Source organism: Capra hircus, chromosome 7 (assembly GCF_001704415.2).
Source record: "Capra hircus breed San Clemente chromosome 7, ASM170441v1, whole genome shotgun sequence".
Taxonomy (NCBI): Eukaryota; Metazoa; Chordata; class Mammalia; order Artiodactyla; family Bovidae; genus Capra; species Capra hircus.
The window spans coordinates 95,421,914-95,448,256 of NC_030814.1; the positions used below are offsets into that span (position 1 = coordinate 95,421,914).

The 26,343-nt window shown below is 50.9% G+C and overlaps 2 protein-coding genes across 2 annotated transcripts in view; one reads left to right on the forward strand and one right to left on the reverse strand.

The window, feature by feature from the left end:
• Positions 1-8,825, forward strand: part of LDLR (low density lipoprotein receptor) — a 34,444-nt gene extending 25,619 nt beyond the window's left edge. Inside the window, exons 12-18 of the mRNA XM_005682375.3 lie at positions 157-296; positions 700-841; positions 956-1,108; positions 1,593-1,712; positions 4,891-4,968; positions 6,273-6,430; positions 7,087-8,825. Coding sequence (XP_005682432.1) covers positions 157-296; positions 700-841; positions 956-1,108; positions 1,593-1,712; positions 4,891-4,968; positions 6,273-6,430; positions 7,087-7,122 — 827 coding nt within the window. The 3' untranslated portion in view covers positions 7,123-8,825. The remainder of the gene's footprint in view (positions 1-156; positions 297-699; positions 842-955; positions 1,109-1,592; positions 1,713-4,890; positions 4,969-6,272; positions 6,431-7,086) is intronic.
• Positions 17,147-23,238, reverse strand: SPC24 (SPC24, NDC80 kinetochore complex component). Its single transcript, XM_018051099.1, has 5 exons — positions 23,043-23,238; positions 19,160-19,304; positions 18,880-18,984; positions 18,674-18,750; positions 17,147-17,365 (listed from the first exon to the last, which is right to left on the reverse strand). The coding sequence occupies exons 1-5, from the start codon at positions 23,200-23,202 to the stop codon at positions 17,259-17,261; spliced, it is 594 nt and encodes a 197-aa protein (XP_017906588.1). The 5' UTR covers positions 23,203-23,238; the 3' UTR covers positions 17,147-17,258.

Sequence of the window (26,343 nt, forward strand, 5' to 3'; positions counted from 1 at the left end):
GTTAGGGTGGGAGGGGGGTATGGATCTGAATGGCTTTCCCAGGCGCTGGGTCTGGTTGGGTGGGAGGTTGGTTCCCTCCTGCAAAGAGCGGGATGCCCAAGCCCCAAGGCTCGGGCATCGCCTGTGACCTCTCCTTGCCCCCACTGTGGGTTCTAGATCTTTCTGGAGGCCGCCTCTACTGGGTCGACTCCAAACTGCACTCCATCTCCAGCATCGATGTCAATGGAGGGAACCGGAAGATCGTGCTGGAGGACAAGAAGAAGCTGGCACACCCCTTCTCCTTGGCCATCTTTGAGGTGGGGGCTGGGGGCACGCAATCACTCCTGTTTTTAAACCAAGAAATTTTTAAAGAAAAAAGGCTCTGGAAGAGAGAGATGGCCAGGCAGCTCTGTGAGAGTTTATAACCCAAAACTCAGTTCTCTTCCTCCGACACACCTGCCTGCAGTTCAGGCTTGCAAGTCGGGGCAGGAGCTGGGGGGATCCAGTGATTTTCCCCAGTGCTGGGTCCTCGGGATGGGGCCCTTCCTCCTTTGGGGGGCAGAATGCCCAAGTCCTAAAGCCCCCGACATCGCCTATGGCCTCTCCTTGCTCCCTCGCCCTGCCAGCCGCACCTCCGTGGACCCATTTGGAGGGGTGTGGAGCCAGTGGTCATGTCCCCTATGGTTGATGGGGATTGTCATTTTCCTTATGCCCCTGTAGGATAAAGTATTTTGGACGGATATTATCAATGAAGCCATTTTTAGTGCCAACCGCCTCACAGGCTCAGACATCAGTCTGATGGCAGAAAACCTGTTATCGCCGGAGGACATTGTCCTTTTCCACAACCTCACACAGCCGAGAGGTAAAGATGGGGTGGCCTCCCCCACTGCCTCCACTTCTCTGCCTGCGCTCTGGAATGTCCCAGCATTTTTCTGACCTCGTTCTCATCCTGCCTCCCTGCCTTTTCCTGCCGCAGGGGTGAACTGGTGTGAGAGGACTGCCCTGCGCAATGGCGGCTGCCAGCACCTGTGTCTGCCGGCCCCACAGATCAACCCCCGCTCACCCAAGTTCACCTGTGCCTGCCCCGACGGCATGCTGCTGGCCAAGGACATGAGAAGCTGCCTCACAGGTGGGGTCGGCCTTCTGCCACCCTTGAGGGTCAGCCCCGCAGCCTTTCTTTGCTCATCTGTCAAATGGGAGAGCAAGGGCCCTGGAGGCTGTTGTAAGGCCTTTCTCAAATGCTGGGTACATCAGCACTGACTAGCAGCGAGATGGACTCGTCCAGTTCTCTCTTTCCCAGCCCTCTTTGGCGGGGAAGCCCTGATTTTAGTTGCAGACATTATAAGGAGAATGCGGCCCCTTTTTCGGTCTCTGCATCCTCAGAGAAAGTCCCTATTGGGGGTCAGTGTGTCTGTAACACTTACGAATCTCCCTTTTGAAAGACAACATGTAATATAATAACATAGACATTAGTGGGTTTGTATTTTCACTGCATTTGTCTTCAGTTATTTCTTTGTGGCCCATGGCACTTGCTTCCTACCTGTTTTCAGAAACGGCACAACTCTCTTTGGCTCTCAGGCCACAGGACACTCAGGAAATGTTTATTCTTTCAGAGTCTGAATCTGCAGTGACCACTCGAGGACCCTCCACGGTCAGCTCGACAGCTGTGGGGCCGAAGCACACATCCAGCCCTGAGCTCACCACAGCCGAGTCGGTGACAATGTCCCAACAAGGTAAAGCCTGAGGCCACCTACCCCCCGCTCCCTGCACCAGTTCATTGATAACCAGCATCTCTGTGAAGAGACAGAGTGGATTTAATCTTGGTTCTTTTGCTGACTGTCTCTGGCATGGCTTGTGCCTGTCTGAAGCCTCAGTTTCCCTACTTGGAGCTAATAACAGTGCCTGCCCACCTCCCTGGAAAAGTGGGGATCACTTGAGCGTGGGAAGAACCTAAAGTTTCAGGTGTCTGCCCAGCAAGGCCAGGACTAGTGTGAGGCAGGTCAGGTACTCCCTGGGGTAGCGCCTAAAGGGGGCACCAGAAAATCCAGGATTCATATAATATTTTAATGCAATTTTTTTTCATTTTTTAGTTTTTCTTTTACACTTTTAAAATTAATTCATTTCTAATGCATTATTATTTTTTAATCAAATTGTGGCCTGTGGGGACAGTCCTGATAAATAAAGTTTGCTTGGTCCCAGTGAGGCAGGTTTTGCAAAATGTATTATCAGATCCTGTTTTCCTAAAAATTTTGCTCGTTTGTTCTTCATGAGATATTGACATTAATTTTTGTTTTGTTTTCTTTTTCTTTTTTTTCTTGGCCATGCCACGTGGCTTGTGAGATCTTGGTTCCCCAACCACGGATTGAACCCAGACCCTCAGCAATGAGGGTGGAATCCTAACCACTGGACCATCAGCCAGGGAGTTCCCATTGGCATTAATTTTGATTTTTTTAAAAATGCATTATAATGTTACTGGTTTACTGACTTTGGGGGGGAAATCCCTTTAAATTTTGTGACTGAGGCGAGTCACAAGATTGCCGGGAGAAATATCAATAACCTCAGGTATGCAGATGACACCACCCTTATGGCAGAAAGTGATGAGGAGCTAAAAAGCCTCTTGATGAAAGTGAAAGTGGAAAGTGAGAAAGTTGGCTTAAAGCTCAACATTCAGAAAACGAAGATCATGGCATCTGGTCCCATCATTTCATGGGAAATAGATGTGGAAACAGTGGAAACAGTGTCAGACTTTATTTTTGGGGGTTCCAAATTCACTGAAGATGGTGACTGCAGCCATGAGATTAAAAGAAGCTTACTCCTTGGAAGAAACGTTATGACCAACCTAGATAGCATATTCAAAAACAGAGACATTACTTTGCCGACTAAGGTCTGTCTAGTCAAGGCTATGGTTTTTCCTGTGGTCATGTGAGAGCTGGACTGTGAAGAAGGCTGAGCGCCGAAGAATTGATGCTTTTGAACTGTGGTGCTGGAGAAGACTCTTGAGAGTCCCTTGGACTGCAAGGAGATCCAACCAGTCCATTCTGAAGGAGATCAACCCTGGGATTTCTTTGGAAGGAATGATGCTAAAGCTGAAACTCCAGGTCTTTGGCCACCTCATGCGAAGAGCTGACTCGCTGGAAAAGACTCTGATGCTGGGAGGGATTGGGGGCAGGAGGAGAAGGGGACGACAGAGCATGAGATGGCTGGATGGCATCACGGACTCAATGGTCATGAGTCTGAGTGAACTCCGGGAGTTGGTGATGGACAGGGAGGCCTGGCGTGCTGCAATTCATGGGGTCGCAAAGAGTCGGACACGACTGAGCGACTGAACTGAACTGACTGAGGCGAGTCACCAGTTCCCTTCTTAGCCTGCCCTCAAGGTCTTTCTCTACCACCTCCCCAGCTTACTTGCTTGGAGACACGCCGTTCACTGCTTTTTCCAGCAGAGGGCGCCCGGCCCCGTTTTTGAGCAGTCCGGAAACAGCACAGGCTTTTCTGGCCAGGAAAAACAAACAAAAAAGCACATTAGCAAGTTTCAGACATTTTTTTTCCTTTCAAAGTAACTGAATCCTTTGTTCCACCATAAAGGGGATACAACAGGAACTGTATGGTAGAGAGAGGCCCAGAACCGTTTTCAACTGAAGTGCCACTGCTTGAAATACCATTTCACAGACGGGCCCATCTGGGGCTTCTCAAATTTGGCAAAGGAGCTCTTTTAAAAGAAAAATTTCTCAGGGACACTGCTGCTACTGCCCTAAATTATTTTTGTGGTGAGGTTTCTTAAGCGCAAATGTAAAACTGGATACAAATTCTGTCCAAAGCATGTATGACAGCTGGTAGATATGGATTTGAATATAACTGGTGATGGTTACTACTGCTCACTGGCTTATCGTGTGGCTCGGATGTGGCTTGCGTGGTCTTCGCAGTGCATTGGCCTGTTTGGAGTTCTTTATATTTTCACTCACATGGGCCCTCACGTTGTCTGGCCCAGGTGCACACATGTGATTATATAACGATGTCACCTCCAATATCTCTTTTTTTGTTTGTTAGCTTTTTTTGATGTGGACCATTTTTTTTAAAGTCTTTATTGAATTTCTTACAATATTGTTTCTGTTTCATGTTTTGGTTTCTTGGTGGTGAGGCATGTGGGATCTTAGGTTCCCAACCAAGGATCAAACCCACACTCCCTGCATTGGAAGGCGAAGGAAGGTGAAGTCCTACCCACTGGCCCACAAGGGAAGTCCCTTCCCCAAATATTTATTAGCCGGGGCCAGCTGGCACAGGACTATGGGTCTTTGGTGCGATCCAACCCAAGCACTGAAACTGCTGAGAATTACGGGGACAGAAGGTGACCCCTGCCCTCATCCACAATAGGCTCCTTGTCATCAAATGCAGGGGCTTCCCAGGTGGTTCATCTGCCAGTGCAGGAGATGTGAGTTCCATCCCTAATCAGGAAGATCTTCTGGAGAAAAACAGGGTAACCCACTCCAGTATTTTTGCCTGGGAAATCCCATGGGCAGAGGAGCCCGGGGGACACGACTTAGCAACTAAACAACAATGACAACGTCAAATGCAGAAGCAGGTTGAAAAATTCCATCAGTGACCTCTCCAGCCCCTGGGAATGTATCCACAAGTTTTGATCTCAGAGACCGGCATCCCCCTTCCCTAGTGCCTCATAACACGAGCCCATAGGACCCTCTTAAATTCGGGCCATAATCCCAATTGCCCACAAGCGAGGCCTGGACAGAAGCCAGCCTGGCACCACTCAAGCCTGGGAGATACTCCAACTTCTTTGGACGTTTGAAGACACTGGGAAGCGTCGGTTGTTCTCCTCTGCATGTTGACATCATACACCTGTGTTTCCCCACCTTTCGTGGTGCATCTGGGCCTCACTTTCTCCCTTCTCTCCCGCAGCCCTGGGCGACATTGCCGGCCGAGCGGACACCGAGAGGCCCGGGAGCGTGGGTGCCCTATACATCGTCCTCCCCATTGGTAAGCCTGTGGCTGGGCCTCCCCTGGTTCCTTGCTTCCTGCAAAATGACTTCAGTTCCCGGCAAGCCGTTCTGGTCCACCTTTCCTCCAGTAATCGGGTGGCCCCATTGTGTGTCCTATTTATCACTGAGCAACCCCCTTCCTAGCTTCATTCACTAAACAAATATAGTTGAGCGACTACTGTATACCAAGGCCACTTCTGCACACTGGGGACAGAGCCCAGAGAGAAACAAACATCCGCCCCCTTGGAGCTGAGAGCAGAGTGGGACATCTGAGATGTCACATGGGAGGAAGGGGGACTGGGCCAGGGTTCCCGCTGTGATTGATGGCCACTTTCATCAACACCCAAAGGATGGGAAGGCAGGGGTACCTCCTGATGAGTTGTTCTGTTTCAGGGGGCAGTTTGGAGATTTCTGCTTTCCTGACCTCATCTGTCAATCATGACTTGGTTTGCATCATACCCATTTTTCCTTTTTGAAAAAAAAAAAAAAAAATCCTTTCAAGGTGTCCTTTCACAGAGACCAGAGATCTAAGCCCCCACCAGTTGTCTGGCTGTGGGCTGATACACTTGCCCAGGGAGGCCCTCACCTCCCTTGAGGCTGCTCCAGGGTGATGCCCACCTGGCATCTTCCCACCCTTTGGGCACCAGCCAGGATCTTTTCAGGAAACAGCACCCCAAGACCCACCATCAATGATGCAAAGAGGGATCCCGCATTATCTGCACTCACACAGAGGCAGAGTGTGCTGTGGTGGCCCCGAATGCTGAGAACAATCCCATTTGTGAAACGAAGTAACTGACATGTGACTGATACACAAGAAACGTGGAAAAATTGACAATAGCCTTCTTGTCATCAAATGCAGAAGCAGGTTGAAAAATTCCACCAGTGACCTCCCCGGTCACTGGGAATTTGTCCTAAATCTTTGGTCTCAAGAGACGGGCAGCCCCTGACCCAGTGCCTCATAATGCAAGCCTACTATATACCCAACAATAGGTTAGCAGGGGTGAGGCAGTCACAGCGGTTTCAAGCTAGAGATTTGTTATACTCACTGATGGATTTTTTTTTTTTTTTACACTGGGCAAGTATTATTTTTTTTCTACGTTTTGCAGGGCATTTGGGAAGATCTTAGTTCCCCAACTAGGGTTGGAACCCACTTTCCCTGCAGTGGGTCTTAACTGCTGGACCACCAGAGACGTCCCAAGTATTAGGAAATTGGAAAAATATAAATATTACATTGGGAACAAAAACATTTCCCCGTGAAAGGGCCTGGCGTCTGAAGGCAGCACCCGTCCCCTCTCCCCGCAGCACTGCTCATCCTCCTGGCCTTCGGGACCTTCCTCCTCTGGAAGAACTGGCGGCTGAAGAGCATCAACAGCATCAACTTCGACAACCCCGTGTACCAGAAAACCACGGAGGACGAGGTCCACATCTGCCGCAGCCAGGACGGCTACACCTACCCCTCGGTGAGCCGCCCCGCTGGGGACCTCGCCAGCACCAGTTGTCTGTCTGAGTGTTCCTCATGCCTCCTAAAGGCCATGCCCTCCTCGAGAGCGGACGATCTCACAGAGTGGGGGGCATGGGCGGGGGGGCGGCAGGACCAGAGGATAAGCCAAGGGAACATAGGTCCGAGGGTGAAAGCCGGAAGGGGGACAGAGTTTTTTTGTGGGAGGTCTGGGAAGGAGGGGAGGCAACTTCAGATAAGGTGGCCCAGAAGGCTTTCTTGAATAGGGAGCGTACGGAGTGCAGCAGGCACCACTTGTGCAAAGGCCCTGTGGCTGAACCCTCCCTGTGTGTGTGAGGGGCGGAGAGTGGGAAGGGAAGGGGCAGGTGGAGCAGGACGCTGTGGGCCTATTGGAGCACCGATGCTGGGAGCGAGATGGGCGCCACGGAGCCACACGATCAGACTCGGGTGCTCACGGGCGCCCCTGGTGGTTGTGTGAGGATCAGGCCTGGGCCAAGTTCCAGAGCCCCGAGATGAGGGTGGAGGCCTTCGTGCGGGTCCAGGGGTAATGAGGGGGGTGACCTGGGGGACCAGGAGAGAGTCAGGCGTGGGTGGCTTGTGGCCATGTTTACTGGATGTTGGACTGATCGTTTCCGGCGTTTACTGTTTTGTTGACAGAGACAGATGGTCAGCTTGGAGGATGACGTGGCATGAGCTGCTGCCTTGAGTCCTCTCCTTCCCTGGAACCTGCCCTGGTCACTCAAAGGCAGCAAAAACACTTTCTCCCCCGACCCTTGACCTGCCCCCAACCCTTCCTGAGACCTCCACGCCAAAAGCACTGTTGGGGACTGCAGCCTGTCTGCCTGTCTGTCAGAGCTTTGTTTTATATATTTATTTTTCTGGGAGGCAGAACAGGCATCAGACGGCACCCACAGGCAGCAGTTGGGTTGCTTTTTTTTCTTCCTTTCTTTACATGTGAAGGAGAAAGGCAGAACAGCTAGGGAATCTGTCTTCTCCGGGAATCTCTGAGCTGCTCTCCTTCTAGACACACTCCTCCCTGGAGGGAATGGCAGACAGACACGGAGCCGGAAAGCTAGTGGCTTTGAACGCACGAAAGCAGGTACTACCCACAGGGTCCCAGGTGGCTGCTGCTGCCACCTACCCTCTAGCCCAGGCCCCACACTCAGGACTGAACGTGTTTACTTCTGCCAGGCAAGCCTGCGGGATGGCCAGAATTGGTCTGCCACCCCCTGGTCAGGATCAAACTAGGGTTTTCCAAGCAGGGTTTGTCCTCCACTTAAGCCAGGAGGGGACCCTGGGTCCAACCTTCCAGGAGCGGCACCCGCTGAACCCTATTCATTCACCAGAACCCAGATCATCCCCAGAGAAAACAAATTCGAGCCACCAGTCGCCCTTAACGTACATGTATTAAGTGCCTGAGACCCCCTTACTTTGTGCGTGAAGATGAGCAGCTCCCACCTCTAACTGTGTCCGTCTGTCTGGGAGTGGGTATCTGGACCCCATCCCTGCCCCTTGCACTTTTTCAGTTCAGGGTCGTACACTGTGTAAAGTCGACATTCTATTATTATTTTGCACTACTTTCTGTTTTGGTTCCCTTCTGGCTGCAAAGAGTCTGGGTTGATGATTGGTACCAACCCGGCCCCTCTCCCAGCACGTAAGGAGACGTGTGTGCGGTGGCTTGATCATGACTTCAAAGCCAAGATTACGACTAGACGATCTGCCTACTGTTTCCACTTCTAGGCAGAGGCCACTGAGCCATTCATATCCCCGACAAGCCCGTCATGGTTGGCTGGTGTCCATCTGAAACATGCATGGCGGGTCTGCCCTGTAAGATGTGCTCTGGGCACGGGAATTTCATGGGATTCATTAAACAAGAATGCTTTCTGAAATTGCCACACATATCATAGTTATGACCACTGGGGGGGGTGGGGGTCAGATGGGGGGCAGCCTCCCATGGAAACACCTGAGTGGATTGACTACCGTACAACCACAGAACACGGCATGGCTGCCGCAGACTGTGAACACCTTTTCTCTTTCTGAAGCATGTAAATAACACCCCCACCACCGCCATGCAGACAGTGGGGATTTTTTGTTATGTTTGCACTTTGTATATTTGTTGAAACATTTCTCACTTACGTGTATATATATAAAAGAAAGATCTATTTATTTTTGCAAATCCTGGTTGCTGCAAAGATGCCTCGTCTTTCTGTACAAAGCTTAGTCGAGCGTGCTGTGCACAGCCCTCTTCAAGAGAATCAGGTTCTGTGTTGTATATATGGGTTGCTTTTTGAGGATGGGTGTCGCTTTTTAAACCACTGTATAGAATGTTTTTATAGCCTGAATGCCTTACTGTGATCAATTATATTTCTTAAATAAAGTATTTGACTAAACCGGAAGTGCTTTCTTCTGCCTTTCTCTGGCTCCCTCCATCTGTTGATGGACAAGACTACCCCCAGGGAGAAGGATCTGGAAAGGGAATATTTTCCTACAGCGTCAACACAGGCTGCAGCCTCTAAGAGGATATTGTGCTCAGCTGGGGAGCAGCTCTGCTGGGTGCTGAATTGAAGTTTTGCTAAATTTCCTGCTTATTCACTCATTCAACAAATATTGGGCACCCGTTGTGTGCCAGTTCATGTTTAAGGAGTGTGGGACACTGCAGTAAGAGTCTATGCCCTCAAGGAGATGACATTTTAGAAGAGGAAACAGATACAAAAAATTACTTTAAAAGATTATTCTAGAAGAATATTTTAAAAGATAATGAGACAGGACTGGCAAGAGGCTCTTTTATATGAGGTGGGGGAGGTGTCAGGGAAGGATTCTCTTTAACTTTTTAATTTTAAGAATCTGCCTCCAATGCAGGTTCTATCCCTGGGTTGGGAAGATCCCTTGGAGAAGGGAATGGCTACCCACTCTAGTGTGCCTGGGAGAATTCCATGGACAGGAGCCTGAAGGGCTACAGTCCATGGGGTCACAAAGAGTTGGACACAACTGAGCGACTAACACTTTCACTTTTAAATTTTATATTGGAGTATAGCTGATTAACAATGTTGTAATAGTTTCAGGTGGACAGCAAAGGGACTCAGCCATACACATATATGTACCCATTCTCCCCCAAACTCCCCTCCCATACAGGCTGTCACATAACATTGAACAGAGTTCCCTAAGCTACATGGTAGGTCCTTGTTGGTTATTCATCTTAAACATAGCAGTGTGTACATGTCCATTCCAAACTCTCTAACTATTCCTCCTCCCCATCCTTCTCCTTTAAAAAAAAAAACAAAAAAAACTTTTTTCCCAAATTTAATTCTATTAAATTCACTGCTAAGATAGAAATAAATTGAGAGGTTTCACATCACAAATCTGGCTTCATTGTGATAACATTTGTCCAGAGCCATAGACATCGGGGTACGTGGACCGCACTCTCCTCAGTCCCCTGCACCCCGAGTCTCTTGTGCATCCCAGCTTTACCTGAGTCTGACCTCAAGGGCATTTCAGAACACTATCTTCGGGTGTGGCAGTCAAGCCACAGATAGTACTGGCGTTTCAAGTGGGAAACAAGAACACAGCAGGTTATTGGATAGGGAAAAAAATACAAGGAACTAAGCATAAAAGACTAAATGGGACAAACCATGATGAGATGCCACCTACAAGCCATTCGTATGGCTGTGATTAAAAACAAAAAAACAAGGCTTCCCTGATGGTCCAGTGATTAAGATCCTGTGGTTCCAAGGTAAGAGGTGCAGTTCGATCCCTGATCAGGGAACTAAGATCCCACACACCTCAACTAAAGATCCTTCATGCCGCAACTAAGACCAGGCACAGCCAAAATTTTAAAAAATAAATAAAACTACCATGTGATCCGGCAATTGAAATCAGGGATTTTGATATTTGCACACTCGTGTTCATAGTATTATTCACAAGAGCCAAAAAATGGAACAAACACAAGTGTCCACCTGTAGGTGAATGCATAAATAAAATGTGTATATACACAGTGGACTATTATCCAGCCTGAAAAAGGAAGAAAGTTCTGAAACATGCTCTAAATGGATGAATCTCCAGGACATTGTCTAAAGGAAATTGGCCAGATCCAAAAAGATAACTACTGTATAATTCCACTTATATGAAGTCCCTTGTTGTTCAGTTGCTCAGTTATGTCCAACTCTTTGCGACCCCATGGACTGCAACACGCCAAGCTTTACTGTCTCCCAGAGTTTTCTCAGACTCATATCCATTGAATCAGTGACGCCATCCAATCATCTCATCCTCTGGGGCCTGCTTCCTTCTCCTCTTGCCCTCAATCTTTCCCAGCATCAGGGTCTTTTCCAGTGAGTCAGCTCTTCGCATCATGACTGGAGCTCCAGCTTCAAGCAACAGTCCTTCCAATGAATACTCAGGGTTGATTTCCTTTAGGATTGACTGGTTTGATCTCCTTGCTGTCCTTGAAGTCCCCAGTGCAGTCAAATTCCCAGAATCAGAAAGTAGGACAGAAAGTGGGTGCCTGGGGCTGGGGAGGAGGAGGGGAAGTTGGTGTTTAATGGGTACAGGCTTTCAGTTTTGCAGGAGCAAAGAGCTGGATGGTGAGCAAGGTTGCACAACAAAGCAAATGTGCTGAACGCTGCTGAACTGCACACTTTAATTTGGTTAAGATGGTAAACTTCAGGGCTGCCTTGGTGGTCCAGAGGCTAAGACCCCGTGCTTGCAACACAGGGAGCCTGGGTATCATGCTTGGTCAGGGAACTAGATTCCACATGCTTCAACTAAAAATCCGGCTCATCCAAATAGGACTTCCCTTGAGGGTCCTGTGGTTAGGAACTCAGAGATTTCACTACACAGGACACAGGTGAATCCTTGGTCGGGGAACTAAGATCCCGTGTGCTGCACAGCACAGGCTAAAAAAAAAGACCAAATGCGGGGACAATGAGGCATCCAGAAATAACAGCAGAAGGGGTGGCATTGCTGGAGCCCAGGAATTGTGGGAGCTGGGAGGAGACCCGTCCACGGCACAGAGAGGAGATTCTAGCCTCTCCCCTCCTCCAGGCCCCGCCTCCCGCCAGCGCCCCCTCCCGCCAGCGCCCCTTTGTGCTGAACCCAGTAGGACGTGGGAAACAGGGTTCCCTGCAGGACCTGTCCCAAGGGCAGAGGACCCGGAGTATGGAGGCAGTGGGTGGGAAAGGGTGCAGACTGGCTTGAGTCGCTTGACTTTGGACCCATCCGAGCCTCCGTTTCCCCACCTGCAAACCTGGCGACGCTAATCCCCGCCTCCCGGGCTCCGCGGGTGGCGGGTGTAGCGGTGGCAGAGGGAAGCACCGGGAGCCGCCGGGACTGCGATCTTTTCTGTGTCCACAGGGTGGCACTTCCTTCCTTCCTTCCACCTTTTGTCTTGGGAAGGTTCCAAACTGCCTCTGGGGGCGAGAGCTGAGCGGACCGCACAGGAAGCGTCCGGGGCCTGCAGGCGGGCGCTCGATAATTGGTTGATTGACTGACTCCATGCTCAGCCGCGTGGCAAACCGGACAAATGAGCCTGAACAGCCCGGGCGCGCGCGGGAGGGGCCAGGCAGTGGCCGAGAGCGCTGAGTGGGGAGGGTGGGCAGGACTTGGTGGTGGGGGGGTGGTCCCCGGGCAGAGGGAGAGCCTGGGAGAGACTGGAGGTGATGGAAGTTGCTGATCCCTGGCCTGGGCAGTTTTCTGTTGACGGAGGGAGTAGTAACTGAAATCCTTCCTCGGCGCCCCCAGCGTGCCAGTGAGTGTGAGACACACACAGGGTTAGAGTGTCAGGAAAAATAAGAGCAGACCCTTCTTGGGGATTAACTGTCTGCAGCCTCTCTGTGGCGGCCGAAGGAGGGGCCAGGCCCAGAGCCCATTTTACAGATGGGAAATGGAAGGCTGGGGTCACTGAGCTTGGGTCCCAAGCTTCTGGCGAGACCTGGATGCCCTGCCTTTTTATCCTTCAATAGCGGCAGCCTAAAAGGCAAGGCCGTGGTGGTGAACCTCTCTGGGCTCACAGGGGGTCCCCTGGAGAAAGGCGTGGTTGTCACTCAAGTAAGATGAGGGGCAGCTGGCTGGCTGCTTGGAATTGGTCTGTGGGCTCCCCCAAAGGGGTGGGGAGCAGACTGGAGCTTGGGAGCTGCTGTCCCTGGGGACAGGGTGTGGGCAGGTGACTCTGAACTCCTGCCTCTGCAAGAGGCTCAACAGCTCCGACCAACACCAGCCGGGTAGTGGGAAGAATTTGCTCCTCCAAGCCTGACACCCCAATTGACATCCTCTGCTGCCTCCACCCCCAACCCCCAGCCCCCACAGGCATCTGAAACCACAGCTGCCTGTGGTGAGTCAGGCTGGAGCCTGCGGGGCTGAGCCCAGGTCCGTGGGAGGAAAGAGGGGAAGGCAGGGAGGGGGGAGAGCTGTCCGCATGCCGGCCCCTCCCCCATGGTGGGGGGCAGGGCCCCCCTTCCTCTAGGCAGTGAATTCCCTCAGTGATGAGGAGATGAGAGCGGCTGAGAGTTGGAATTTGAGCAAATACAGGTCACGTCACCCACCCCATGGTGTGGAGTGGAATTGAGAAGCGGGGGAACAGCCCCCAGGACTCCTGGGTCCTGTCCAGCCTCCCCTCCAGGCAGCTCAGGTTTCAGCTCTGACTCCTGCCCTCCGTGGAGGGGCTCCACCCTCCCCGGCACAGCTGCTCTGCTTACATCACAGCCTCCTCTCCCAAGCTGTGCCTATGACTGGGCAGAAGGCTGGGAGCTTGGGGGTTCAAAGCAAATCCATTCCCCTAGTCGGCTGGGCCTCTGCACCATGACCTGTGTCAAGAGGGCAGTGTCAGACTCTCCTTTCCCAAGCCCCAACTCTGAGCTCCCCCACCCCATCCCCAGAATCTGAAAATCCTCCTCATTTCTCACTGTGGACTGCAGGCCTGGCTTGATCCAGCCCCATGGCCTCTCATTCTCTCCTTGCTGGCCTCTTTGCTGTCTCTGAACCTTTGTACTTGCTGTTGCCTCTGCCTGGGTCACTGTCTCCATACTTTTGTCCCCTGGGGGCTCAGGTCTGTCTGGGCTCAAATTACTCCTGCTCCCAGGGGTCTCCAGGAGGCTCTGCCTTCATCAGCTGTGACACCGTTCGTGAGCAGCTTACCTTCACTGTGCCTTGGTTCCATCACTGCAGGACACTGGGGTCCAGCACACAGCACCTGCTCATGGCCTCCACAGTAGTGTGGCTCCCTGGAGGGGGCCTGACAGGTCACAGATGTCCGCTGCACACTGCTGAGGCATGTGAGGAGGCCACCAGGAGGTCCTGGAGCCTTCCTGGGGGTGGTCCACGCACTGTCGTGTCTCTATTGATCCCTTGCAGTCAATCTTCCCAGCCTCTCCCCAGCCTCAGCCCATCAAGGTTGCCAGAGGTCCAGGTGAGAGGTTCGGTCAGCCTCTCCACTCCATATACCCTTGCCTATTTTCTCCAGAAGCACCAATTAAAAGCCAGGTTGCGTAAGAGATATGGGTTCAATCCCTGGGTCAGGAAGATCCCCTAGAGTAGGAAATGGCAACCCACTCTAGAATTCTTGCCTGGAGAATTCCATGGACAGAGGAGCTCAGTGGGCTACAGTCCATGGGGTCGCAAAGAGTCAGACACAACTGAGGAGAATTAGCGTTTAGCAATGTAACTTTAGTGTTTTAAAGCAGTCTTCAAACATTACTTTCTGAGATGTCAGTTATATGAAAATTTATGAAAGCATAGAAAACGGATTGAAAGACAGTCATTGAAATGTTAGCTGTGTTGTCTCTAGGCAAAAATAAGCCAGGTTGGCCAGGTGTGTGGATACCAGACCAGCAACCACTGATTACTAAGGACTTCAAGTGCTCTGTTGCCTGGCAGGACTCTACCAAGGACAGGCTTGAGTTCCAGTTCTTGGTCTCTTTCCACCTGGGTAACCTTGGATAAGAGGCAGGCGCCTCAGAGTCCATTTCTCATCTATAGAGCCAAGAGTCTCTCTCCTCCATGGACCCTGGGGGGCCCCTGCTGGATTCAGCCTCCCAGAGGGGGTGTCACTGTGACTTTGGGCAACTGACTGGACCAAGCTGTGCCTCGGTTTTCCTACCTGTAAAATGGATCCCCCTCACCAGCTTGGGGTGGTGCTGGGCTGAGGGGATGCCAGAAGAGGAACGGGGTGGGTGTGTGGGGTCAAGTCTCAGTTCTGGGGGCACCAAGGTTTGGGTTCTGTGCTCCCTTCCTGGTGGTAGGGGGAAAGCTGATCCTGCACCCCCATCAAAGCTGGCCTAGTGTTCAACGTGCCCCTAGCCAGCCTCCATAATCTGGGAAAAGGCTGGTGGCTGCTGATGGGCTGGCTCTCAGAGGGAGAGCAGGCAGGGCGGGGGTGGGGGTGCAGGCTGGAGGCCGTGGGCCAAGGCCATCCGGGCGTCTGGCCAGTGCTGGGCAGTGAGTCAGGGCCCAGGCATGCAGAGGGCCAGGGCCTCCCTGGCCCCTGTGAGCTCAGGCACCTCCCTGAACCCGCCCATCGGGCCCCACTGGGCTGCATGCCTCACCCCCTTGCTCACTCCTTGGGCTGGTCTCAGGGGGCTGCCTGGGGAGATTGGACATGGCCCCTCTGAATCTTGTCCACACAGCCTCCTTCAAATGTCAAATGTCCTTCTTCTTGGTCACTGAGCTCTGGGCAGGCAGGCAATGCCTCCTAGGCTCCTCCCCAAACAAAGCCACTGCTTGGAGGGGGGTGTGATTATGGCAGGGGAGCAGATCCCTGGGGAAGGGGCTCAGGCCCTGAGCTGGGGCCCAGAGAAAACTTTGCCTTTAACTGTACCTGCCTTCCATCACCAGCTTTCTCTCCTAGGGACTCTATGCCCATAAATTTGAACTAGAGGGAAATACACTTCTCTGCCAGCCCTGGGACCCTCGGCTGGGCCTCAGTCCTCTCAGGGCAGGGAGCCCTCCTGGCACCTTCACTCCTGCAGGGGAGCAGGTGGAGGCTGGCTGTGTCAGCAGGACACAGCCCTGAGTAGGTCCGCCCCCCCCACCAACCCCCAGGGTTTTCAGGACAGGGGTTGGCTCCCAGTATCTACAGGGTGGAGGCCAGGGTTACTGCCAGATTATCCTATGATGTTCAGGACAGCCCCCAGCAGAGTGACTGGCCCCAGCACTGCAAAGGCTGAGGCAGGAAAACCCTGGCCTAGGTCAAGTCTTTTGCCCTTTGGAGGCCAAAGTTACCAATGCAGGGCTCTGCTTCTTTTTCACATCATAAAACTCTGCCAACCTTGAAAATGAAAACAGCCCAGGAGGGCTTATGGGAACATAGCCTTGAATATGTAAAGCCAGGCCCTCGGCATTAAAGCAGGGCCTCTGAAGTTCTGGGAAACTTGTGAGCCATATGGCCTTGGGATGCTTGCATTTCAGTGACACTAGTAACCCCTTTTTGGGGTCTATCTCCTGGACCCAACAGGCAGGATTACTTGCCCTAGGACCTCCAAGGGGTATGGGAATGAACTATTTTTAGTGCCCATTTGATGTACTCAGGTGCTGCTAGAACTTACTGTTCCTTCTGCCTAGAAATGTCCTTCTCTGATCAAGAAATACAAATTGTACTTATTTTAAGTTGTACAGAGGTGCACAAAACCCAACACCCAGAAATTCATGTAACTGCTGAATCTACTGGCTTCAGGCAAAGCTGTATCCAGGAGGCACTTGATAGCAAAGGGACCCTACTTCTCACTTGCTGCCCTCAGACAGGTAGGGAGGCTGGCCATAAACTTCCTACTGGTAGTAGCACCTCAGTCACTGAGGATGGGGGTTAGGTGAATGCATTGATTGGCTGGCCCAGGCTTTGGCGGCATGCTCAGTCAGTGGGGGTTTATTATGGGTGTCTGTGATAGTAAAACTAAACTAAGAAAGACACACACAGCAGGTTAGCCCCTACACCCAAGAAGTCCAGTATTTATATCCAGCTCCACCATCATCAGAGAACCAGGCTCTTATCATTTCTAGAGAATGTCGCCCCTCCTCGTGTGGCAATACAGCTGCCAGGGCTCCAGCCATCACACCCAAATTCCAGAAAATAGAGGGGAAGGGAAAGGGGATACTCCCTTGGCTTTAAAGGAGAAATCACATACAGCACTTCTTTTTACATTTCATTGTCCTGATTTTAACTGCAAAGGAGACTGGGGAAAGTTGTTTTGATTTGGGCAGTTAAAAGGAGTTTCTTACCAAGTTGTGAAGAAATATTAGGGAGGCAACCAGTGGTCTCCAATACACAGTCCACCCTGGAGCCAGGGATGGGCCCCTACATAACCTCTTTGTGACTGGCTCTTCCTTTCTAGTCCCAGCATGACCACCCCCATCCTCTGGGGCAGGTTCCCTTCCCGGCCGAGGTCCCACAGCACCCTGGACACTCTCTAGCCTGAGGGTGGCATCCAATCACTTCTGACTCCTCCGTCGGCTGAAGAGATCCTTGGCACCTTCATGTTGTGTCTTCACCTTGGGCACACAGCAGCACTCAAGAGACTGAACCGATAGAAAAGGGGCCACACTGGAATCCCAGATGAAGACCTGGAATCTGTTACTGGCTACCACGGTGTCATTGGCACGCACTGTTATAGATGTGAAGTTGCAGCCCTGGCAAGGTTAAGTGGTTCTCTGATTACTTAGTCCAGCATCCGAGGCCAAAGTCAGGAGGGTGGAACGGGCGGGGGTGGGGAGAAAATCAGTAAAAAACAAAAACTCATTTATGTGTCAACATTTAACTTTAAGTTGATCTCACCACCGAGGAACTGACCACCCACCACGGCTGATTCCCACTGAGTGGGGCTGTGCGACGCAGTCCCAGAGGCTCCAGGCTACCACTCCGTGTCCACCAGATTCCAGAGATAGTCGCTGATGAACTTCTTAGAGAGCTGGGTGCTGTCCAGGTGGATGGGCTGGGCAACGCTGGGGCCGTGGTGGACTGAGAGCACGGATGTAAGGAAAGCCAGCATGTACTGCCCTCTCCCTCACCCCCGGGACAAAAGGATACTGCCTTGCGATTGTTGTTATTAAGATACTTAGAGAGGCTTCCCTGGTGGCTCAGTGGTGAAGAATCTGCCTGCCAATGCAGGAGATAGAGGTTCAATCCCTGGTCCAGGAAGATCCCACATGCCACAGAAGAACTAAGCCTGTGCGCCACAAATACTGAAGCTGTGCGCCCTAGAGCCCGTGCTCCACAACAGGAGACGCCACCACAGTGAGAAGCGCACACTGCAATTAGAGCAGCCCCTGCCCCTGCAGCTAAAGAGAAGCCCGCGCAGCGACAAAGACCCCACACAGCCAAAACGAAACAGACGAAGCTTAAAAAGAGAGACTGAAACACACTTTCATAAGCAGAAAAGTAAATCCTGACAGTGTACTTAAAAAAAAATTATGGCAAAATCTATGTAATTTATATTGACCACCGTAAACATTTTCAGGTGCCCTGTTGAGTGTTGGTGATGTGCAACCATCACCATTCATCTCCAGAACTCATTTTGTAAAACTGAAAAGTCAAAGTCACTCAGTTGTGTCCGACTCTTTGCGACCCCATGGACTGTAGCCTGCCAGGCTCCTCTGTCCATGGAGTTGTCCAGGCCAGAATATTGGAGTAGGTAGTCACTCCTTTCTCCAGGGGATCTTCCCAACCCAGGAATTGAACCAGGGTCTCCTGCACTGCAGGTGGATTCTTTACCAGTTGAGCTCCCAGGGAAGGGCCTTGTAAAACTGAAACTCTGTCTCCATTAAACACTGACTCCCCCTACCCCACCCTGATCATCCTCATCTTACTTTCCGTCCTCATGAAACTGACTTCTCTAGAGATCTCAGGCGGGTGGAATGATATAGTATTGACTTTTCGTGTCTGATTTATTTCACTCAGCATACTATACCGCGGGTTCATTCTCGGTGTAAACTGTGTCAGGATGTTTTCCTTTTTTAGGGCTGAATAATATTCCACCGTGCGGGTGGACCATGTTTTGTTTATCTGCTGATAGATGCTTGGGCTGCTCCCACGTTTGGGCTCCTGTGAACAGTGCTGCTGTGAACATGGATGTACAAACACCTGTTCGAGTCCCTGCTTTCACTCTTTTGTGGGTACACCCAGAGCAAAATTGGGTCATATTCCAATTCCCAGAAGTGGCATTGTTCATACGATCATGCTGTTCAGTGTGTGGGATCTGCCATAATGTCTGCACCATCTAATTCTCCCCAGCAGTGCCCAGGGTTTCACGTTCCCCACCAAGGATACTGCCTTTGATCATCCCAGGCTCACACTCATAATCCCACTCGATTTTACTAATTCGGCGATAAAGTTGAGCCACGTACCTGTGCGAGAAGACAAAAAAAATAGAGAAAAGAAGTCATTCCAGGGTTAACTCTAGCAAAGATCCATGGGCTACAGACACACATACACACTCACAGGGATATGCACTCACATCACATCTATGGACCTACACAGCTGAAGGGATGGTGACTGTCGTGTCCTCGTCGACTTCCTTCTCTTGTCTTTCGAGATCCGCCTCAATCTCCTTGAGCTCCTTCAGTTCTCTTGTGAGCTGAGTAAAGCAGGTAGTTAAGGATCCCTGGTTTTGGAGGCAGGGCTGCCCACATGCTCACACCTCACACCAACCTTGTCAGCCCCGAGCCATTGGCTCTAGGTGTGTTTTCTAGCATGAACAGGTGCCTCCCAGGCGGGGCTGGGGTCCAACCATTCCGCACATGCAGGAAAGGATATAGGAGGCTGGCCTTCAGACGGGCGTCCTCCTCGCTGGCCCTCTGAAGCTCAGCTTCAAGCTGCCGCAGCTCGACACCACCCTGGTGTGCCTGCTCCTTTGCATCCAGGAGGTTCTGGGCCACCTCCTTCTCTGCGGTGAGGATCTCTGCAGGGTGGGGTGAAGTCTGAGCCCCTCAGGCTCCCCAGGAGAGCCCCGGAGCAGAGGGTGGCCTCAGCTCCCCCATCTACGTCCACTTCCATTTGTGGCTCCCAGACCCATCGTCCTATTTGCAAATACCCACCAGGGTCCCACCTGGAATCTGACTCAGTGTATCCACTTCACCAAGTCACACCTGAATTCATCAGGCAAAGAAACTCCAGTCCCTCTTTGTCCACCTAGTCTTAATGTATGACATCACTCTCCAGCCTGTTGCCCAGACAACAAGCCCAGGACTCACTCTCTGGATGCAGTTGGCCACCCATCCTGGCAGGGCCCCTCCTTCCTCGTGCTGGTCCTTCATCCCTCCAGGACCACCCTGTCAGCCCCCCTGCGTTGCTTTGGCCGCTCCTGTTGCTAGTCTGTGCTGCTCTCTGCCTTCAGAGTGGCTGCATCAGAGGCTGAATGCTAAGCCACTCCTCTGCTCAAAGACCTCCCAGGCCCCCCCCAGTGTCTCCAGGATAAGGTCTAGGGGCACCTTCGCCCTCCTTGCCAACCTCCTTTCTCCTTGCTTTTCTCCTGAGCACGTGTTTTCCCTCTGTTCCGGCTGCAAAGATGCTTCATTAATGCGTGCAGACATGCCATGTTTTCTCATGTGTTTTCCTGGGGCCCTGCCTGCCTGTCCTCCAGGGATGCTCCCATCGGGCACACCCATTCCCAGCCTGAGGACCTCCTGGATAATGCCCAACTCAGGCGGAATGGACACTGTCCTCTCCCTCCTGGGGCATGACCGTGCTCCTAGCCATCACCCTGGCCTATTTATTTCTTGTCTCTCTTCTTCAAGGCACAAATTGTGTCTTACAGTCGCTAGATATCAGCCAACACCTAATCAGAATAAATGTATTTGGAACGGAACATCTGAAAAGATCAAAAACACCCTAAGAAGGTTACTGTGCTCCTTCTCATTGAGTCAGAGAAACTGGCCAACCCAGAGAAGACACAGATGACAACGCTTCTCAGAGGGCCAGTGTTCGTTTACAAACTTAGATCCAGTTAATTTTTAATCAAAGCGCTACATGTCTATGGTTGTGAAAATTAAAACACACACTTGCGCATGCACACACACACACACACACACACACACACACACACACACACACTCCTCTCTAAGCCTCTCCACCCTCTGAAGCAGCCACTTAAACTCCTCACTGTTTTCTCTGGCATCAGCCTTCATATTTCTAAATAATTTGCTTATGCTGCTATTTCTTGACCTGTGTTAGACGGTGCCTGCTGACTTCCTGTCAGAGAGCTGGGGGTCTGGCTCTCTTACGCAGCCTTCCCGCCCCTTCTCCAGGCACCGTCCGAACCATAGCCAAGCCTCCTGGATGTTCAGTCTAAGCCGTCACTGCCTACATGTGTGCTCTGGCCACGGGTGACCAGGGAGCCCTAACTCACTGTGTACACTCACAACCCTCTGAGGGCGGCTTAGCCCTCCTTGCATTCGAGAGGCTATGAACAGAAGTTCAAAGAAGTGACTTGTCCACAAACTTAGCTCCGAAGCCGGGATCTGAACTGGATTCTTTATTTTGGCCATGCTGGGCAGCGTGTCGGATCTTCCCCGACCAGGAGTTAAACCCAAGCCCCCTGCAGTGGAAGCATGGGTCTTAACCACTGGACTGCTACCAGGGAAGAACCTGAAGTGGATTCTTTGATCAAACCCCAGCACCCTAGAATGCTGACTCTTCTCTCCTTGCCCCAAATCCATCCATTCTGCTGAAACCCAGGCAGGTTGGGTTATGCTGATCTTCTCCCCAACCACCCACGGAAGTAGAGTTAATGGAATGGGAGGAGAAAAGGAAGGAGGAGGAGGAGGAGGAAAGAGCAGAAGACCCGGCCCAGGACGTCCACCACGCTTAGCAGTTGCTGTTTTAGTTGCTAAGTCATGTCTGACTCTTATACGACCCCATGGACTGTAGCACACTAGGCTCCTCTGTCCAAGGGATTTCCCAGGTAAGAATACTGGAGCAGGTTGCCATTTCCTTCTCCAGGGGATCTTCTCCACCCAAGGATTGAACCCCAGTCTCCTGCATTGAAAGGTGGATTCCAACATGCTTAGAACCAACATCCAAACTCCCCCTGGGGGCTAGCAGGCTCTGGCTACTGCTGACCTCATCCACCTCTTTCTCCTGGGTCTCCAGGCTCATTCTCACCTCATGACCTGAGAGTCCCGTCTGCCAGGATCACTCCTCCCCCGCAGGCATCCTATGGTTAGCTCCCAGCTCATTCAAGTTTCAACCCAAACGGCACCTCCTCATAAAGTCAAAAGGCATTACAAATCCCTGGCACTGAAACCACAGTGGAAAACTCGATGACATTTCCTCAAAAAAAAATTAAATATCAAATTATCATCTGATCTAGCATTTCCACTTCTGGGGAAATACAAAAACAGAATTGAAAGCAAGGACTCAAAGAGATTATTTTGTACCCTCCTGTTCACAGCAACATTATTCACAATAGCCAAGAGGTGGGAGCAGCCCAAGTGTCCACTGATAAATGGATAGACAAAATATAGCGTATCCATACGATGGCATACTGGAGATGATGGTGGTAATGGTTATACAACAATGTGAATGTGCTTAATGCTGCTGAATTGGACACTTAAAAATAGTAAAAATGGTAAACCTCACATTACATCAACTTTACCACAATAAAAAAAAAAAAAGTTTGAAGCCTTTAAAAAACCCAAAATACCCTGATGCTGAGAAAAGCTGCAATATGGGCAGCCCCCACCTCCACCCCTTTCAAGGGCACAGTGCTAGGCAAGCGTCATTTCTGTGAATTTCACTTTGAGTCATCAAAGGGGTGCTTCAGCAGCCCCATTTCACAGATGAGGAAACTGAGGCTCGAGAGAGAAGCCACTGGACTGGGACCACAGGGCTCATGAGTTAAGGGCTGAAATGCTTAGCCCATCACCTCCTGACAAATTCATTTTTCTTGTCTATCCCCTCCCTCAGCCCGCTAGAGTATTAGCAGCCCCTGCACCCCAGGGATTGTGTTTGCTCTATTCCCTGCTGTCACCCCAGGGCTGGCACTATGCCTGGGCACAGCAGGTGCTCAGTAAAACATCTGAACAACCTCAGCAGGAAGATGTGGATTATTTATTGTTACAACCAAGTTATAGGAAAAAGAGGCATTGCGAGGTTAAGTAAGTCACCTCAAATCTCACAGCTGGGAAGTGGGAATGCTGAGATTCAAACCCGGTGTTTTGACATTTGAGTTTCAATTCAAACCGAGTACCCCAGCTCCTGCTCACAGAGCGGCAGAGCCTGCAAACTCATATATTCACCACTAAACCCCCTGGGTGGCTCAGATGGTAAAGAATCCGCTTGCAATGCGGGAGGCCTGGGTTCGATCCCTGGATTGGGAAGATCCCCTGGAGGAGGGTACGGCAACCCACTCCCGTATTCTTGCCTGGAGAATCCCCATGGACAGAGGAGCCTGGCGGGCTACAGTCCTTGGGGGTCGCAAAGAGTCGGACACTACTGAGCGACTAACACCCCCGCTGCTATCCTGAAGCCCATTGCATGGATGGGGAAACTGAGGCTCAGAGGGGACAATGCTCACCTGCACGGGGAAATAGGTTAGGGGAAGGAGCGCCCAAAAGGGAGGAGGTTCGTGACTGGCTTGGCCACCGCTCCCATTACACGGACCCCGGCTGCCCCTCGCCCCGCCCGCCCAGGTCCTCACCTCGCAGCCACTTCTCGGCGCCGTCTTGCGTCTCCAGCAGCCGCTCCACCATCTGCTCGTGGCGCCCCAGCAGCCGCCGTTGCTGCGCCTCCGCGCGATTGGCGCCCAGCAGGCTCAGCAGCCCCTGGCTTACCTCCTCCATATCGCGGAAGGCCGCCATGACTACTTTAGAACCAATCCCGCGCAAATTTAACTGTCCCCTGGGCCCCGCCCCCTCCCGGAGAGGCTCGTTCCCACTGGGTTGATCCCACGTCAGTCATCAGCGAATGAGGGCGGCTGCTTCGAGTCGGACAAGTGCGCCTGCGCCAGCTCCTCCGTCAGTCATTGGCGAAGGCCAGTCCGTGCAGGGAGGGCGTGCTTCTGCAGTCCTGCCTGCTGGTCCTGCCTGATCCGCCTGAGCTGGCTGGCGAGCGGCTGCAAGAGCTTCAAACTTTCTTTCTTACCAAATTCAGTGCCTGCTGCTTCCAGGTTGGGGTTCTAGGGACTAAGCTGATAACTGCCCCACGTGGATACTCACAATAAATAAGTAAAGTCTATAAGAGGCTGCATAGCAAAATGGAGTCTGCAACCAGATTTTTTGGGTTTCAACCCCAGATTTGCCACTTACTAGCTGTGTTACTGGGCTTCCGTGGTGACTCAGTGGTAAAGAATCCGCCTGCTAAGGCAGGAGACCCAGATACCACCCCTGGGTCAGGAAGATCCTGTGGAGGAGGAAATGGCAGACTACTCCCGTATTCTTGACTGGGAAATCCCATGGACAGAGGATCCTGAGGGCACTACAGTCCAAAGGGTGGCAAAGACTCGGACTTAGCGACTAAACAACAGCAACAAGCTGTGTTACCCCAGGCAAATTGCTTCATCCCTCTGCCCTTCACATTCCTCTTCAGCAAAATGAAGGTCATCGTAGAGTCTGCTTTAAGAGTTGGCTTGAGAGTAAATGATCCTATCTACAAAACAGAAATGGACTCACAGACATAGAAAATGGACTTGTGATTGCCAAGGGGGAGGAGGAAGGGAAACAGATGGACTGGGAGTTTGGGGGTAGCAGGGCTTCCATGATGGTTCAGCAGATAAAGAATCCACCTGCAATACAGGAGACTCAGCAGATGTGGATGAGATTCTTGGGTGGGGAAGATCCTCTTGAGAAGGAAATAGCAACCCACTCCAGTCTTCTTGCCTGGAAAATCCCACGGACAGAGGAGCCTCGTGGCTACAGTCTAAAGGGTCGCAAAGTCGGACACGACTGAAATCTAAGCACTCACTGACTCAGATGCAAACTATTACATTTAGAATGGATAAACAACAAAGTCCTACAATATAGCACAAAGAATTATATCCAATCTCATGGAATAAATCCTAATAGAAAAAATATTTTAAAAGATATTATATATGTGTGTGTGTAAAACTGTCACTTTGCTGTACAGCAGAAATTAGCACAACATTGTAAATCAACTATTCAGTTCAGTAGTCGCTCAGTCATGTTCGACTCTTTGTGACTCCATGAATCGCAGCACACCAGGCCTCCCTGTCCATCACCAACTCCCGGAGATCACTCAAACTCATGTCCATCGAGTTGGTGATGCCATCCAGCCATCTCATCCTTTGTAATCCCCTTCTCCTGCCCTCAATCCCTCCCAGCATCAGAGTCTTTTCCAACGAGTCAACTCTTCACACGAGGTGGCCAAAGTACTGGAGTTTCAGCTTCAGCATCATTCCTTCCAAAGAACACCCAGGACTGATCTCCTTTAGAATGGACTGGTTGGATCTCCTTGCAGTCCAAGGGACTCTCAAGAGTCTTCTCCAACACCACAGTTCAAAAGCATCATTCTTGGGTGCTCAGCTTTCTTCACAGTCCAACTCTCACATCCGTACATGACCACAGGGAAAACCATAGCCTTGACTAGACAGACCTTTGTTGGCAAACTAATGTCTCTGCTTTTCAATTTGCCATCTAGGTTGGTCATAACTTTTTTTCCAAGGAGTAAGTTTCTTTTAATTTCATGGCTGCAATTACCATTTGCAGTGATTTTGGAGCCCCAAAAAATAAAGTCTGACACTGTTTCCACTGTTTCCCCATCGATTTCCCATGAAGTGATGGGACCGGATGCCATGATCTTAGTTTTCTGAGTGTTGAGCTTTAAGCCAATTTTTTCACTCTCCTCTTTCACTTTCATCAAGAGGCTCTTTAGTTCCTCTTCACTTTCTGCCATAAGGGTGGTGTCATCTGCATATCTAAGGTTATTGATATTTCTCCTGGCAATCTTGATTCCAGCTTGTCCTTCTTCCAGCCCAGCGTTTCTCATGATGTACTCTGCATAGAAGTTAAATAAGCAGGGTGACAATATACAGCCTTGATGTACTCCTTTTCCTATTTGGAACCAGTCTGTTGTTCCATGCCCAGTTCTAACTGTTGCTTCCTGACCTGCATACAGATTTCTCAAGAGGCAGGTCAGGTGGTCTCGTATTCCCATCTCTTTCAGAATTTTCCACAGTTTGTTGTGATCCACACAGACAAAGGTTTTGGTATCGTCAATAAAGCAGAAATAGATGTTTTTCTGGAACTTTCTTGCTTTTTCGATGATCCAGCGGATGTTGGCAATTTGATCTCCGTTCCTCTGTCTTTTCTAAAACCAGCTTGAACATCTGGAAGTTCGCGGTTCACGTGTTGCTGAAGCCTGGCTTGGAGAATTTTGAGCATTACCTTACTAGCATGTGAGATGAGTGCAACTGTGCGGTAGTTTGAGCATTCTTTGGCATTGCCTTTCTTTGGGATTGGAATGAAAACTGATCTTTTTCATTGGCCACTGCTGAGTTTTCCAAATTTGCTGGCATATTGAGTACAGCACTTTCACAGCATCATCTTTCAGGATTTGAAATAGCTCAACTGGAATTCCATCACCTCCACTAGCTTTGTTCGTAGTGATGCTTTCTAAGGCCCACTTGACTTCACATTCCAGGATGTCTGGCTCTAGGTGAGTGATCATACCATTGTGATTATCTTGGTCGTGAAGATCTTTTTTGTACAGTACTTCTGTGTAATTCTTGTCACCTCTTCTTAATATCTTCTGCTTCTGTTAGGGCCATACCATTTCTGTCCTTTGTCGAGCCCATCTTTGCCTGAAATGTTCCCTTGGTATCTCTAATTTTCTTGAAGAGATCTCTAGTCTTTCCTATTTTGTTGTTCTCCTCTATTTCTTTGCATTGATTGCTGAGGAAGGCTTTCTTATCTCTTCTGGCTATTCTTTGGAATTTTGCATTCAGATGCTTATCTCTTTCCTTTTCTCCTTTGCTTTTCGCTTCT